Here is a 16,754-nt window from a genome sequence, read left to right as displayed (position 1 = left end):
TTTGAAATCCAATCAAATTCAATCCAAATCAAAGTTAATATACATATACATTTTTATAAAAAAAAATTATGTTACTACTTATGTTTATATTTTTATTTTTTTATATATTTATAAAATTATTACATAACTTATATTTATTTATGAAAAATCTATTTGATTGAAGATAATTTTTAGTACCTATTTGATTAAAGGTACATGACTATAGTTATTAAGTTATGTAAATTTACTTTTAATAGTATATAGTTAAAGAGTTATGCTACTATTTTAGTTAAGGAAAATATGTTTATTATTATTATTATTATATATACATATATATTACCATTTATTTAATATTTTCTCCAAACAAAAAAAAAGACTAAAACTAAAAATTAATCTAATCTAAACCGCTTTAAATTAAATTAGATTTAATTTTTTTATCAAACCGATTGTATGATTAATTAAGAAAATCGAAGAGATTAGATCGGATAATTTTCTCCTGAAATGGGTCAATCCGGTGGGAGGGAATTTAGTTGGATGCTAAATAAAAGCCCTAAATACCTACTGCTTACACAACAAATAAAATAAAAATAAAAACAATTTATAACATTTTCCTTTTTTAAGTTTTAAAATAAATAAATACTTTTGGAAAAAAAGGCACTTATCAAACAGTATTTTTGCTTCTGATTTTTAAAAGCAAAAGATAAAAATAAAATCAATTATGAAAGGGGATCTTAATATATATGTTTAAGAAGATTGCATTCGAAGAAAATCTCATATAACTTGGAAATTCCTATTTTCACGATCACGAAGGCCCCACCTAACCCGATCCTCGTAACCTCTTGTTGCTTTCTACCAATCTATATATCTTACCACTTTCATTACCTACTTTTATTATGTAGGAGTGGAAGAAAGATACCGTGCGTGTATTTGATAAATGAGAAATATATGAAATGTCATGGACGATTTATAATAATTAAATGATAAATATGTGGAACATATGAAAGATTGAACAAAAAACGAACATAAGATTAAAATAGAATAATGAATAATAATTTATAATAATTAAAAGATAAATATATCTAAAAAGGTGAAAGTTAAATATAAATATTATCATTATTATTACTAGTTGAAAAAACATACACTCAGTGCATTCTGTGCCTTAACTATTTTTATTTTTATTTTTTTAGTTTGATGTAGTTATAATATTTGTCATGCTGAAAATCTATTAGATAGTAATTACTTGTGATTATGAGTGACTTTTAAAAGTAATTAGAGGGTATATTTGGAATAATAAATGTATACACCAAATCAAATGAAACAAATATCTTTATTAATAACTAAATAATAACTGTGATGTTAAAAAACTATTATACAGTCATTATTATCTCTATTAATAGCTATAAATACCTTTATTAATAACTATAAACAATTACCTGTGATTATGAGTGGTTTTTAAAAGTAATCGGGAAATAAATTAAGAATGATAAATATATACACCAAATGAGATAATTATTTTTATTAATAATTATAGATATGTATACATTCACGTCCTATTTTTTTATTTTAATAATTGATATATGATTGAAATATTTTTTTGAGTTTTTAATGATTGAAATATAACAACTATTCATTAAATTTTCACGAAAATAAGATCTCAGACACTCACCCTATTCTTTTCTCCATTTTTTATTAGTTTTTTTTTTAAAAAAATTCTGACCACAGTTTTGGTTCAAGTCAAAACCGAGCCAAAACCAAAATTCAGAACCCTCTCATAAAACACCACAACAAACCATCTTTTGTCTTTTCAAGGGGCGGTTTGGGAGAACCCCAATTATTTTTATTTTTTTTTTATATATTTTTTTTCATCTACCATTCTTGCAAGTTGCAACACTCAGTTGTTAGTTTTTTTAGACAGAAAACAATTGAACATTGCATCACATAGAAACACATAAGTTAAGTACATAGAGAATCTACTGGAACTTCTGGTTCGTTTTTCCGCTCCAAATTTTCCGTTAATTAATACCATTATATTTCATAAGCATTTTTCTATTTTTTCATTTTTTTTTTTCTGTTTTTCCTTCGAGGAAAACCAGGGCAAGGTGGTGTTTCTCTCTTGGAGGAGGTTTTTACTTTAATGCCAGAATCTGAAACAACAACAACAAACGACGTTTGTTGTAATAATAATACGTGTGTCTGTTTCTGATTTTGTGGTGTTACCGTAAACCCCCATCCCCTACCAATCCGACGTTTATCCATTGCCCATACCTGAATCAAAACCCAACCTTTGCCAAAACGCAACACCGAAAATATTATTTTTATAAACAAAAAAAATAAAAAATTAAAGTGGCTTTAAGCTTTGGATATCGATCATCGACCACCCAAATTGAACCCCTTTAATCCATTTTCATCACAAGGTCAAGAACAACAATCTAGTACTTTTCTAGGTTGCATCGAGGCCCTTGTGTTTTGCATTGATCAGTGACAATTGGCATTAAAAAAATCGATTTTGATTGGTTGGTGTTGGTGATTGGTGAATTTGGTTTTCCCTCGATCTATTGATCTGGGGTTGTGGTTTTTGGGTTTTGATTATGAGAATGAATAAAGGGTCACTTGATTACTGGAGGAATTACTTTGGAGCTGCGAACTCTGATATATTTGGCATCATTGACCATGCGATCATGGTGGCTGCTTCTGATTGCCCCAAGGAGTTCAGGTTGAGGAGGGATGGGATTGCAGAGAGGTTGTTTTCTTGCAGATTGAGTCGATGTTTGGGATGTGAGAGGGTGGAATTGGCTGTGCCAGTGGATGATGATGATGATGGTGGTGGTGAAGGTTGCAAGAGTGGCTTTGATGGGGATGGTGACGAGTTCAAGTTTGAAGCGGGTGCAAGTAAAGAGAGCAAGGTCAATAGTGCCAGAGATTATCCTGGAGAGATGAACACGAACCAAGTTAGCAATTACAGCTATGGGGAAGCTGAGGCATTGACTGATGAGATTGAAAAAGAGTCTCAATACGTTGAGGAGGTGTTCAGAATCAAGGATATTTTCCTTAACTACGAAGAAGAGGTATGATATTTATTTTAGTGTGTGTGTATATATGTCTTCTGTGATTTTGTTCCAATTGTTTGGTTTTTGTCGGTTTTCAGATTAGCACTCTTCAACTCCACCCCTATCTTCTTTGTTCACTTCCGTATCAATAGTTGCTTCCCTTTGTTGCAATTTATTTGGATTTTTTTTATAGTTTTAATGAAGAATAGGTTTCTTACTTTATGAGAAGGATACTGGTTAGTGATAATTACAGAATAAGGTTATAAATTTCGGTTGCAATTGCAGTTTCATTGCAATTTTTTATATTGCGACAAATATGGCTGTTGTGACTGCAGTCACGGTGACCTTTTTTAAAACCTTGTTACAGAATATATGTGGTTATATTGGATGGCAGTGGAGTTCTTATATGAAGATTTAATTGGTTTTGTCCTGTGGTTTCCTGATTCACTGTTTTATTTCATGTTGCAACAGTCTGATTCAGTGTTGTTTGATTCATTGAGGAGGCTTCAGCTGATGGAACTCACAGTGGATCTTCTGAAGGTTTGAATTGAGTCATCCCTTGCTCATTAATTAGGCCTGCCATTTATTTCTCCCACTGTTTGGCTTGCAGTTTTTTTTTCTCCTGCCATTTTTGCTTCAGTATATCTTTTAGTCTGAAAATTTAACTTTGCCAGGCAACTGAAATTGGAAAGGCTGTCAATCCTCTTCGAAAGCATGGATCAAGAGACATTTGTCAACTTGCACGGACTCTTATTGAGTATGAATTAATTTTACTTGGATACTTGTTTTTCTTGCATATATATCCTCAGCATCCTATAAAAGATAAATGAGTCTGTTTATCTTCTCCTACATGGATGAAAGAAGAGGCTTGTAACTAGTTTCCTTCCTTGCCAATTAGTACTTTGCTACTCTTTCTGATATTATTTATGAAGTTAAGCGAAGGTCAAAAGGTTTATTTACTTTTGTTTTTCCAATCCATTCATCTCACTGTCACGAATACTGATGGCAGTAAATAGCATATTATAGCAGAGTAGCGGAGCGTGCTATAGCAGCACTACCATGATATAAGCTTCAAAACCCATTTGTACCCCTAATTGCGGTTTCTCCTCCATTTTCTGATGCATGTTTAGCTTCAGAAGCATAATAGAATTTGAAACCCTTCTTCCTTGAACATTCCACAAAACATTACCTCTATTTTTACTTTTGTTCCTTTACACATCATAGGATTATTTTTACATTATGCTATTTTTTTAAATCTAATTTGTCATGTAATTTTTCTATTAATTTCACCATCATCTTTCATTTTTTGACTTCATTACTATGTTCTTATTGCTCATAGATTGATGGTGATTGTGTGTATAAACTGACTTACTGACTTATTAATTATCATGAATTTCTTTAATTTTGTTTCTTCTGCTTTGTGCAATCCTGCTATAGTGTTTTCAGAGTTGGCTGCTATGCACCGCTAATCGAGATTGATAACCATCTGCTGCTAATTAGACTAATGCGTTGAGTCTGTGATCATAGTCCCTAGTTAATACTTTTATTTAGCCTGAAATTGTACTTGTATAGGTTACTTAGTCAATCATGTCACCTATTTTCTCAAATGTAGTGCTTATTATGTTTGATGGGGATCTGGAATTAGGTGCATGACTCATGACTAATTTGAGTTCAATTTGTCTTTTTTTATGCTCAAACATCTCATGTTCTTTAAAGTCTTGCGTATGAGAAACAAATTATACATTCTAAACATGGCTACTATATTGTAGTGGCTGGAAACAAATGGTGGATGAGTGGGTCAAGGATACCACAGCTATTGCAGGTACAAACATTTTATCTGCCTTCATGTGGAAGTGATCCAAAATATCTTCTCTTTTTTTTCCACCAATTTTCAAATTAATTCATGCTTATAGGTTCAGAAGGTACTCCAGATTCAGTAAATCCATCTGTTGTTGATGATGAAGAAGGGCTTCCATCACCTCCTATGGATGAAGGGGCTTTATTTGCAGCTCCAACTGGTTCGATGGAACTCTCACAGGTAATTCAATGTCCTCCTCCACCCCCTCCCTCCACCTTTCTCCTATTAATGTCTTGCCAGATTTGATAATTAGAGACTAACTTCCACTTCCCTTGGTCGGATGTCACATATGTTGATGATGCAAGTTCTTTGATGGCATGGATGATGATGGAAGTGAGTTGGCTTTGCAATTTCTTATGCTTAGTCTAGATAGCTTTTGCTCTATGGTTCTTTATTTGAATTCCCCCCTTCTTACATTTATGATTATGCTTGGGGATTGCTGTTTCAGATCCTCAACACAGTGGGGAATTCATCAAGAACCATGAACATGGAAGAAGACCATCTCTGAACAGTCAAAATACAGCAAAGAGGAAACCTCAGGCATCAAATGAGGCAAACATCATTGCCAAGGACAGTAAGGGTCAGCAAGCAAAGAAAAACGAGGCTGCTGTGAGACCAAATAAATCAGTAATCGCTGATTCTGGCCCTAGCAGACCACCTAAATCAACCATGCAGAAGAAAGGCAACATTGAACCAAAGATGCAACAAAATATCGTGAAGAGTGCTATCCCAAGAAATCCTCACATTCATCAGCTAGATGTAAGGAAAAATTCTCTTGGGGCATCAAGTTTGTAGGTTTGAATTTAGTCTGAACTTCATTTCTTGTCTATCAGAAACCCAAGTGTTCAGACGATGCTGCTGTGCACGTAAAGTTAGAAGCCACTAAGAGAAAACTTCAGGAGCGTTATCAACAAGCTGAAAAGGGTTTGTATTTCCTTTTCCAAAATCAATGTTTATTTTTCTTTTTCATTGTAATTTTAATTTAGATTATACATTTCTTGAGAGTCTTCTTACAATAAAGTTAACAAATGGGGTCTTGTTAAGGGTAGAGGTGTCCATCCTTACCCTTGCATGCAATGAGGCTGTTTCTAAGATTTGAACTCGTAACCTGAAAAAGTAAAAAAGGCAACATCCTTACGGTTGTGCTTTGAATCGTCCCACTACTCATGCTAAAGTTGATCGCCTAAAATGTTGGATTTGGAAGATTAGTCTTTTGAAAATTTAGAGCTTGATTTGGAAGCAAAAATTCATAACACATGTATCTCAATTCATAACTAAATTGATGAAACTGCTTGATTCTCACTTGCAGCTAAGAGGCAGCGGACGGTACAGGTTATGGAGTTGCATGACCTCCCAAAGCAAGGGATTGGCCATCGAAATCCACATGTGAAACCCGGAAATCACAAGAGGCAATGGGGTCATGGACGAAGATAGAACTGTTAATTGTGAATTTGGCTGCATTTTCAAGCTTCCAAAATCTGGGCAAGAACTCCCTTTGCTAGCCATTATTGAAGCTTCTTCCTCTTTCCATACAAAAGCAACAATTCAGTTCACCATTCTTACCTGTATTGAACTGTTCTGATTGAGAGGGAAGTAAACTCTGAGTCACAGTTTATTTCCTAAGTTAAAAAGTTGAATATATATAGAAATTTTGTTGATCCAAAGACTGGATTTGGAAGAGGGTCCTTTAGCACTTAAGTGTTGATGTGGTTCTAAACTGGCTGTCTGTTGAAATGTCCATTAGTTCCATTCTCATGATTGATCATTTAATTTTGGACAATTTTCTTTTCACATAGAACTTCCATTAAGGTCTCAACATTTCGTCTCCCTTGTCCCGAACTCAAGAGGTCTCGGGTATATGTAAGGGAGTTGAAGTAAACCGGATAAGCCTATTTGAGAATAAGCAATAGCATTTAATTATCATTTCTTTTTAATTAAAAGCCTTTTCAACTTTTTTGAATGATATGTTTTAATTAGCATTTGAATTTAGCTTAGAAGAACATGCTCGAGGTGTCTGATGTCACAGGACATTGTGGAGTGAATAACGGAGGAAAATGGTGTTACTTTGCCTTTGAAATAATCGTATATTGTTTTGTAGTTTTGAATCTGCCACCCAATATTCTATTTTACTTTTTGTTAGAACTAATGTCTCATGTGAAATGCATGTGACTTATGATTTGTGTAGAGACTGATAAATAAATAATTAATAATTATGGATTAAATTGTAATTGAGTTAGGTAGGAGAAGTTTTTAAAGGTAATTGTTACTCAATGGGAGTAGTGGTTTTAAAAGAGATTAATACCCACTAATTAAAGATGTTCTCTCTCTAATCTTGGTGGTCATCACAAATGTAGAGAGAAGAAAATTAAGTTAAGTGAAATCTTGTTTTTCTCTTTTTCCAATAAATTAAAGTACATCGAAGAGAAATCTCACTGTGAAAAAAGTACGCATTATTTATTTATTATTTGTGAAAATCATAGGGTTTAAGATTCTGATGGTTTCCTGTGATTGTTAATCTAGGAAACCCTTAAAAAAATTTCATGTAATATAAGAGCATGTGTTATGAAATTTCTTATTCTCTAATAATGATATATTTTCTTCCAATTATGATGAATCCTAATTATGAAATTTATGAATTTTATTTTTTCTGGTGTAAATATAATATTTTGTAAATAAATAAAAAAGGGAGATTGTTGATTTTTTTTCAAAAGAAAGTGGGTAGCAAAAGTCCTTGCCATGTAAGTTGTTCTTTGTTCTTGGAATGAAAAGTGGAGAGCGAATATCCTTCTTTTGTGCCTGCACCTAGGTTGCGGTAAATTCTTTGGAATTGCTATTTGCAACCCGCTTTTTACCATTCTCAATCCCACTTGCTCATTTTTTCCAAATATGATTATTAAACGTGATTAAATGATTGAAAGTTTATGTCCTGCAATTAAATTAATGTGAATGCTTTGAAATTGTCGGTAGCAATAAATATGTATATGCTACATATGTGCTTGAACGTGTTTGAATGGAAAAGATAAATAAAGGTGAATATTATTTTACGGTTTGGAATGAAATTAATAAAATGGCTATGAATTGTTAATAGCAATAAGTATGTGCACGTCATATATTTGGTTGGAATTAAATGTATGGTGAATATGTTAGTCACCAAAGTGACCAAATTTATAAGGTTATTTAATCCAAATTAATGGTTATTTCAATTACTCATAAAATAATGGATGCTAAGTTATATGATTGTTAGTTTATGGGTAATTGAAATTCATTGTTATAAGGCATTTATGGATCGCCCAAAGATTGATTAGTTGTTCTTATAATTAATGAATATAATTGTAGGCGATTTGTGTGTATAATTAATTTTATTTATATACCCAAAGGAAATAGGTATTACTAATTGGTACATATTTAATTATCAAATAATGTTAAGAATTTTATTAGCATCATCATGTTTGTATGTTGTGTTGGTGTATCACCCAAAGGAGAACATCAATATACATTGACCGTTCTCTAAACGAATCATATGTATGACATGTGTTTTATGTCTCAAAACACTTATGTGAATTTTATTATGAAGAGAAATTTCATTATAAAGCTTGGAAAAAATCTAACAGACTTAGCCTAATGTTTATAAGAATCACTGTTGCAGACAGTATTAAGATAACTCTCCCTAAGACCGATAATGCTAAAGAGTTTATGGGGTTAGTGGGAGAGCGCTCTCAAACAATTGATAAATCTCTTGTTGGGACATTAATGAGTACATTGACCACCATGAAGTTTGATGTTTCACGTACTATGCCTGAACGTGTCATTGAGATGACAAACATTGTAACAAGACTTAAAACCTTGGAAATAACTGTGAATAAGAACTTCCTTGTTCAGTTTATTTTGAACTCATTACCATCTGAGTATGGTCCGTTCCAAATGAGCTATAATACCATGAAAGATAAATGGAATGTGCATGAATTGCACAGTATGTTAGTTCAGGAGGAAACGGGGCTTAAGAATCAAGGAAGTCATTCGGTCCATTATGTAAGACACCAAGGCAATCAAGGAGCTAAAAAGAAATTTATGAAGAAGAATGATAAAGGCAAAGGGTCATTAAAGATCAATGACGATTCTTTGCAAATCCAGAAGAAGGTATCAAAGGGCAATAATTACCAATTTTATGGGAAATCTGGACACTTCCAAAAGGATTGCCTAAAGCATAAGTTTTGGTTCAAAAAGAAAGGTGAGCTTAATGCTCTTGTATATTTTGAATCAAACATAATTGAAGTTCCCCATAGTACATGATGGATTGATTCTAGATGTACGACTCATGTTTCCAATACTATGTAGGGATTCCTTACAATCCAAACCATAAGTCCAAATGAGATGCTCGTCTTCATGGGGAATAGAGTGAAAGCTCCAGTGGAAGTAGTCGGTACTTATCGTTTAAAACTCGACACTAAACATCATTTAGATTTACTGGAAACTTTTTATGTACCTAGTTTATCTAGGAATTTAGTTTCATTATCTAAACTTGATGTTACTAGATACTCTTTTAATTTTGGTAATGGATGTTTCAGTTTATTTAAACATAATCATCTCATTGGTACTGATGTTCTTTATGATGGTTTATATAAATTTGATGGTTTGTATGTTGAAACTGTTTTAACTCTGCATCATAATGTTGGCACTAAACATAGTTTAGTGAACGAATGAACGATTTGCTTTCTTGTGGCATAAACATTTAGGTCACATTTCTAGAGAAAGGATTGAAAGATTAATAAAGAATGAAATTCTTCCTGATCTAAATTTTACGGATCTAAATATTTGTGTGGATTGTATTAAGGGAAAACAAATAAAACATACAAAAAAATGAACTACAAGAAGCACTCATCTTCTTGAAATTGTACATACTAATATTTGTGGACCTTTTGATGTTAATTCTTTTGGAAAGGAAAGATACTTTATCACCTTTATTGATGACTATTCACATTACGGTTATGTTTACTTGCTACATGAGAAATCTCAGGCACTGAATGTCTTAGAAATTTACCTGAATGAAGTAGACAGACAATTTAGACAGAAAGGTGAAAGTTGTGAAGTCTGATAGAGGTGGTGAGTATTATGGAAGATACGATGAAACTAGGAAACACTCACGTCCATTTGCAAAACTTTTTCATAAACGTGACATTTGTGTGAAATACATATTTCCTGGTACACCACAACAAAAATGATGCAATCCTACCCCGCAAGGGCATTGGATAGAAGACTCCAAGAAGATTGGGCCAGAGATGCAAGGGAAGGCCCTAGGGTTCTCATGAGCCTTAGGGTAGATTTCGGGCCCATGAGCTAAGTATGAGCCCGCTTATCTTTGTACATATTAGATTAAGGTTTCATTATTTTTGGGCCTTGTATTTAGGGCTCCATAATATAAGTAAGGTACCCTAGAAATGTAGGATTTTTCAGCCCTTGTATTTTAGGGCACCTAGACTAGTTTTTGTATTAGGGATAGTTTTGTAATTTCACATGCATTAAGTGAATATTTGATGTGTGTGGTTGGAAATAAATTTAATTGAATTGGGAGAAGCCCAATCCAATTAAATTTTAGAGGGGGAGGTGAACATTTTCTTGCTACACCCCATTGCCACATCATATAGTCACACTTTGTGTATGTCTTTCATGCTTTACATGCCTCATGACACCTAAGCACACTTAGTGGATAATCTTGAACTTGATCTTGGATTTGTGGGCTGAACCATAGCTAAAATTCAATAATCATAATTAGTGAAATTTTGGCTCCACAAATTCAATTTCAAATTCAAGTGAAATTTGAATAGAAATTTAAATTTTCCTCCAATTTTGTGTGACACTTAGGCTATAAATAGAGGTCATGTGTGTGCATTTTTTCAACTTTGATCATTTGAGAATTACACTTCAAATTTTAGACCTCATTTGGGGCACAAAATTTTGTGCCCATTCTCTCCCTCTTCCTCCACTCATCTTCTCCTACCTTCAAGCTCTTATCCATGGCTTCCTATGGTGGTGAGCTTCTTCTTGACTCATCTTCTCCTTGAAGTGGCATCTCCTCTCAACTCTTCTTCCTCTCCATTTTGCTGCCATGAAACTTCAAGAAGCAAATGACTCCATTGATGAAGAAGATCCAAGGCCTACAAGCTCCACATGGAGCTACATCATGTGGTATCAAAGAATCTTCATCTAGGTGATGTTCTTTTGCTTCCTCTATATTTTTGTTTAGTCAATTCACTTTAATTCCTTTTTATTCATCTTATTCTCCATGTATATCCTTCATTGTCTTGTGGTTTGGTGCTTTTTAGAGTAGATTCAAAAAAATAAAATGATTAAATCTTAGATCTACACTTGTTCTTGCATTTCTATGGTTCAAATTTTATAGATCTACTTTTGAATCATGTTTTTGTGTTGATTTTTGGTTCTATCATTTTTCAGTCATGATTTTCTTATGTTGAACCTTTAGATATAAATTTTCTTCCAAAATATTGATTAGGAAAAAAAACACAAAAATCTAAGTGCAAATCACTTAATCCATGTTGTCTTAGGGTCATGTTTAATCATAGTAATTGTCACCTTATGTTCTAAGTTTGTGTTGAATTTTTACTTTGTTGATTGAATTCTAGATACATTTGTTCATGTATTCTTGTCATTCTTAGCCTATCTTTTGAATTTTGAGTCTAATTCATGCATGTTATTTAGTTCATAACATGTTCTAAATCAATTCCTAGAACTAATCTTGTTGTTCAACTTTTTTTTGTTTTCCAAGTTTCCTACATGATGCCTACGATGAAGTTGAGTTGTGGTGCTGAGTTGTTGCTGGATTTGTGAATCAAAATAAGTCTTAAGCTCTCTTGAATTGTGTTGTTCAAGATAATTGAGCATAAGCAAACACAAATTTTAATTATCCAAGCCTGAAGCAACATAAACACTACTCTTGATTTCTAGGTTGAAATCACTGGTGTTGGCAGCTTGAACATACGTAATTGTAAAAATTATTGGGAATTGGTCACTGCGAATTTTGAGTTGAAATTTTTACTGAATTTTCTAAACATCTGGGAAAAAATTATAAAAAAAGAACCTAGTGATTTGGATAAAATTAAAAAATAATAAAAATCACACAAGTTGGCAGAAATGATGTGTTTAGGAAAAAAAAGTGAAAGGGAAGTATGTTTGTTGTTTTGGTTCGAAATTTGTTCTATAATTGATGCTTATTTTATACCAATCTTATTTCTGAAATTTCAATTGAAAATTATTGTGAAAACAAGTGCCAAAACTAGAGGTTTCTTGAGTCTTTTTTTTTTAGTTTTTCTATTATACTCTATAGTCATTCTAGGTTTCTCTTTGAGTCCTAGCTTGCTTTTGTGTGCTTTTCATTGCTTTAATTGTTGAATAATCCTTGAAAATTTGTCTTGTTAAAACTCTATTGGTTTAGCTTCCATTTCATTTTTTTGTTCTATGATTATTGCTTGTCTCTTTGTATCCTTGTTTGTGAGTTGCCATATAGGGAATTGGAAAGGAGGATTGGTGCCATCCTTGAAGAATTTGAGTCAAGATGCAAGGGGCCAACCACCTTAAAGGCTATTGGACTAAGAAGCACTCCAAATTGAGTGAATCACCAAAGAGAGAACAACCACCAAAATTGAGGACCTTTTGTAAATTTTTTTAATTGAGAATTTACTTACCTTCATTGCTTTCGAATTTTGTAACAAAAAGGCCTTTCATTGGAAGTAAGTTGGGAGCCTCCAATAGGTCACCCTACTTCCATTTGTGTGTAATAATTTTAGTAAATTTTTCCTTAGGATAGTGAGTGTTTTTTTGGGAACCTTAAATGAGGTCATCCAAACATTGCTTACTTTCATAGTTTATTTTCTTTACTAACCACACCTAGTTTATCTTGTTATTGCATAGTACTTTCTTCTTTCTTATCAAGCTTATCTTGAGTTATTTTGGAACCTTAGCTTTTACCTTTTTTACAAACCCCCAACAAGAAAGAACCACAATATAGGAACCAACACGAGTCATTATTCATCTAGTGTTAATGGAGAGGGTACTAGTCATAAGGTCCGTCCATCTAGAATCTTAGATGAGTTGAGTTCTCTCAAGTTATGGAAAGAAAAACTAGAAAGAAAAAAAAAGGAAAAGAGAGGGTAAAAATAAATCAAGATGAGAGGGAACAAATAAGGGAAGAAGAAAGAAGGAAAATACTAAAAGAGTTAAAAAAAGAAAAACATGCCTCCTATAGTAGTCATAACTCTTGCAAGAGCCTAAGTGAAAAACTTCATGACTATTATGAACGAAGGAATAGGTCACATCTTAGACCTCACTCCTATAGGAGAGAAAAGGAAAGAAAACCTCAAGAGGTTAACATTAACCTACCATACTTCCACGGGAAGGACAATGTAGAGGCTAACTTAGATTGGGGAATAAGGGTAGAGCAACAACTTAAAAGAAAGTCTACTTCAAAATCTTATGGCTCTCACTCTTATCCAAAGAAAGACCAAGGTCAAGGCATCTTAGGGGTGACACCTTCTAAGCCCAAAGATGATAAGAGAAAGACAATAGAAAAGCAACCCCTTAAGGCTAGTATGCAAGAGAAGACTAACTCCATGAAGTGCTTTAAATGTCTTGGAAGAGGACACATTACTTTTCAATGCCCCACCAAGAAAACCATGATTATAAGGGGCCAAGACATTTATAGTAGCTAATATCAGGCTACTACTTCACCTTCTTCTAGTGAAAGTGAAGAAGCAAAAGGGGAAGAATCTAATGAAGAGATCTGCCCCCAAGAAGAAGGACAACCTTTAATGGTTAAGGAGGAGTGTAAGGAGGTAAGTGTCTCCTCCAAGAGGTTAGCTAAGAAGGAAAGGCATTTTGAAATAAAGACAAATATAAAAGAAATTTCCCCTCTTAGACAACCTCCACATTTTCTCCTTTGTAAAAAGACACTTGTTAGCATTGCCACACCTCTTAGGCTTGAGTTTATTCCTCAAGTAAAGGAGTTGTTGGATGAGGGTTTGGTTCACAAGAGCTTAAATTCTTGTGCTTTGTTGGTGCCCAAAATAGGTATTATTAGGCACCAAATCCCTAAAATAGGTGGTATGATGAATGTTTTGAGTGGTGCAACCCTCTTTAGTAAAATCACTCGTGTACCCAACATCTTCATTATTTGTGTACATAGGGACTCATTAGGTAGGTTTGTTCTTATTTTTAGTTTCAATACAAACTTAGGTACTCATATGGGACACTTTAGGTTTGTCATACTTTTTGGTAGGAATAATCAACATGAAAATACAGAAAAAGGTATGTTTTATTGTATTACTTTTCTTAATTTTTTAAATAGTGATCAAGGGGTTCCCATGAACCCTAAGAGAATAAAGGTCATTCCTGAGTGGCCCACTCCACCAAGTATAAGAAAAATTTGGGGCTTCCATGACTTAACAAACTTTTACAAAAGGTTTGTCTCATATTTTTCTATACTTGTAGCACCACTCATTGAGTTGGTGAGGAACCATGTTCCTTCATGGGAAGATGCCCAAGAAATGGGTTTTCAGACCTTACCTTACTTCAACATACCAAACACCACTAATACAGATGTTTTTGTTCTTTTTACAAGTGTTGAGGAAAAAAGCCCAGAGTTTCAAGAACCTCGGGATTTGAGGTCAAATCCTTTTCAAGGGGGAGAGAATGATGCAATCCTACCCCGCAAGGGCATTGGATAGAAGACTCCAAGAAGATTGGGCCAGAAATGCAAGAGAAGGCCCTAGGGTTCTCATGAGCCTTAGGGTAGATTTCGGGCCCATGAGCTAAGTATGAGCCCGCTTATCTTTGTACATATTAGATTAAGGTTTCATTATTTTTGGGCCTTGTATTTAGGGCTCCATAATATAAGTAAGGCACCCTAGAAATGTAGGATTTTTCAGCCCTTGTATTTTAGGGCACCTAGACTAGTTTTTGTATTAGGGATAGTTTTGTAATTTCACATGCATTAAGTGAATATTTGATGTGTGTGGTTGGAAATAAATTTAATTGAATTGCTGAAGCCCAATCCAATTAAATTTTAGAGGGGGAGGTGAGCATTTTCTTACTACACCTCATTGCCACATCATATAGTCACACTTTGTGCATGTCCTTCATGTTTTACATGCCTCATGACACCTAAGCACATTTAGTGGAGAATCTTGGACTTGATCTTGGATTAGTGGGCTGAACCATAGCTAAAATTCACTAATCATAATTAGTGAAATTTTGGCTCTAAAATTTGGCCTCCACAAATTCAATTTCAAATTCAAGTGATATTTGATTTAAAATTCAAATTTCCCTCCAATTTTGTGTGACACTTAGGCTATAAATAGAGGCCATGTGTGTGCATTTTTTCAAATTTGATCATTTGAGAATTACACTTCAAAGTTCAGACCTCATTTGAGGCACAAAATTGTGTGCCCCTTCTCTCCCTCTCCCTTCACTCATCTTCTCCTACCTTCAAGCTCTTATCCATGGCTTCCTATGGTGGTGAGCTTCTTCTTGACTCATCTTCTCCTTGAAGTGGCGTCTCCTCTTAACTCTTCTTCTTCTCCATTCCGTTGTCATTAAACTTCAAGAAGCAAAGGACTCCATTGATGAAGAAGATCCAAGGCCTACAAGCTCCACATGGAGCAACAAAATGGTGTATTAGAAAGGCGTAATAGAATTTTAATGGATATGGTTAGGAGTATGTTAAGTAATTCAAATTTACCTGTATCTTTGTGGATGTATGCCTTGAAAAATACCATGTATTTGTTGAATAGGGTTCCTAGTAAGGCAGTTCCAAAGACACCTAGTATAAGGCACTTGCATGTTTAGGGTTGCCAAGCAGAAATAAGGATTTATAATCCACAAGAAAGAAAATTGGATGCATGAACAATCAGTGGATATTTCATTGGTTATCCAGAAAAGTCAAAAGGGGTATATGTTTTATTGTCCTAATCATAGTATGAGAATTTTCAAAACTGGAAATGCAAGATTCATTGAAAATGGTGAAATCAATGGGAGTACAGTTCCACAAGATGTGGAAATTAAAGAAGTTAGAGTACAAGTCCCTTAAGCTTGTGCCTCTAGTAGTAAGGTGATTGCTTCTTTAGTTGTTGTTAAAAAAATAATGAAGAGGAGCAACACAATAATGAGCCCATGATACATAATGAACCTATTATGGAAGAACCACAAGAAGTAACATTAAGGAGGTCTCAAAGAGAAAGGAGACCAGCTATTTCGAATGACTATGTGGTATACCTATATAAAACAAAAACAAACTTAAGCATTAATGATAATAATCTAGTTTCATTTTCACAAGCTATAAGATGTGATAATTTTGAGAAGTGGTTAAATGTCATGAAAGAAAAGATAAATTCCATAAAATATAATGGTGTTTAGGACCTTGTAGAATTGCCAAAGGGTTGTAGAGATTTGGTTGTAAGTGGGTCTTCAAGACTAAATGTGACTCTCATGGCAACCTTGAGTGTTACAAGGCTAGACTTGTTGCTAAGGTATTTACTTAAAAAGATGACAATGAGAGGCGTTTTCACCAGTCTCATGAAAATGATTCTTTCAGGATTATCATGGCATTAGTAGCTCATTATGACTTAGAGCTACATCAGATGAATGTGAAAACTGCCTTTCTTAATAGAGATTTAGAGGATAATGTTTATATGGACCAACCAATGGGGTTTTCAGTTGAAGGAAATGAACACATGGTGTGCAAATTAAAGAAATCAATATATAGTCTTAAGCAAGCTTCCCGCCAAAGGTATTTGAAGTTTAATGATACCATTGTTTCCTTTGGATTTAAGGAAAATATTATTGATCTGTGCATATATCTCAAG

General features: G+C 33.7%; 1 protein-coding gene across 3 annotated transcripts; it reads left to right on the top strand.

The window, feature by feature from the left end:
* Positions 1–1,767: 1,767 nt before the first annotated feature.
* LOC100775579 (probable mediator of RNA polymerase II transcription subunit 26b) lies at positions 1,768–6,818 on the top strand. 3 transcript variants are annotated; one of them, XM_006575062.4, is made up of 10 exons: positions 1,769–1,964; positions 2,073–3,044; positions 3,498–3,566; positions 3,701–3,783; positions 4,796–4,848; positions 4,940–5,064; positions 5,190–5,217; positions 5,333–5,643; positions 5,718–5,808; positions 6,194–6,818. In XM_006575062.4, the coding sequence occupies exons 2-10, from the start codon at positions 2,568–2,570 to the stop codon at positions 6,316–6,318; spliced, it is 1,362 nt and encodes a 453-aa protein (XP_006575125.1). In that variant the 5' UTR covers positions 1,769–1,964; positions 2,073–2,567; the 3' UTR covers positions 6,319–6,818. The 3 variants fall into 3 exon arrangements, with proteins under 3 accessions (XP_014622952.1, XP_006575125.1, XP_006575124.1); XM_014767466.3 differs by having other exon boundaries at positions 1,768–3,044; positions 4,946–5,064; XM_006575061.4 differs by having other exon boundaries at positions 1,769–3,044.
* The last annotated feature ends 9,936 nt before the right edge of the window (positions 6,819–16,754 follow it).

Source organism: Glycine max, chromosome 2, assembly GCF_000004515.6.
Source record: "Glycine max cultivar Williams 82 chromosome 2, Glycine_max_v4.0, whole genome shotgun sequence".
NCBI lineage: Eukaryota > Viridiplantae > Streptophyta > Magnoliopsida > Fabales > Fabaceae > Glycine > Glycine max.
Note: the sequence above shows the minus strand (reverse complement) of the source record. Positions and strands in the feature narration are given on the sequence as shown.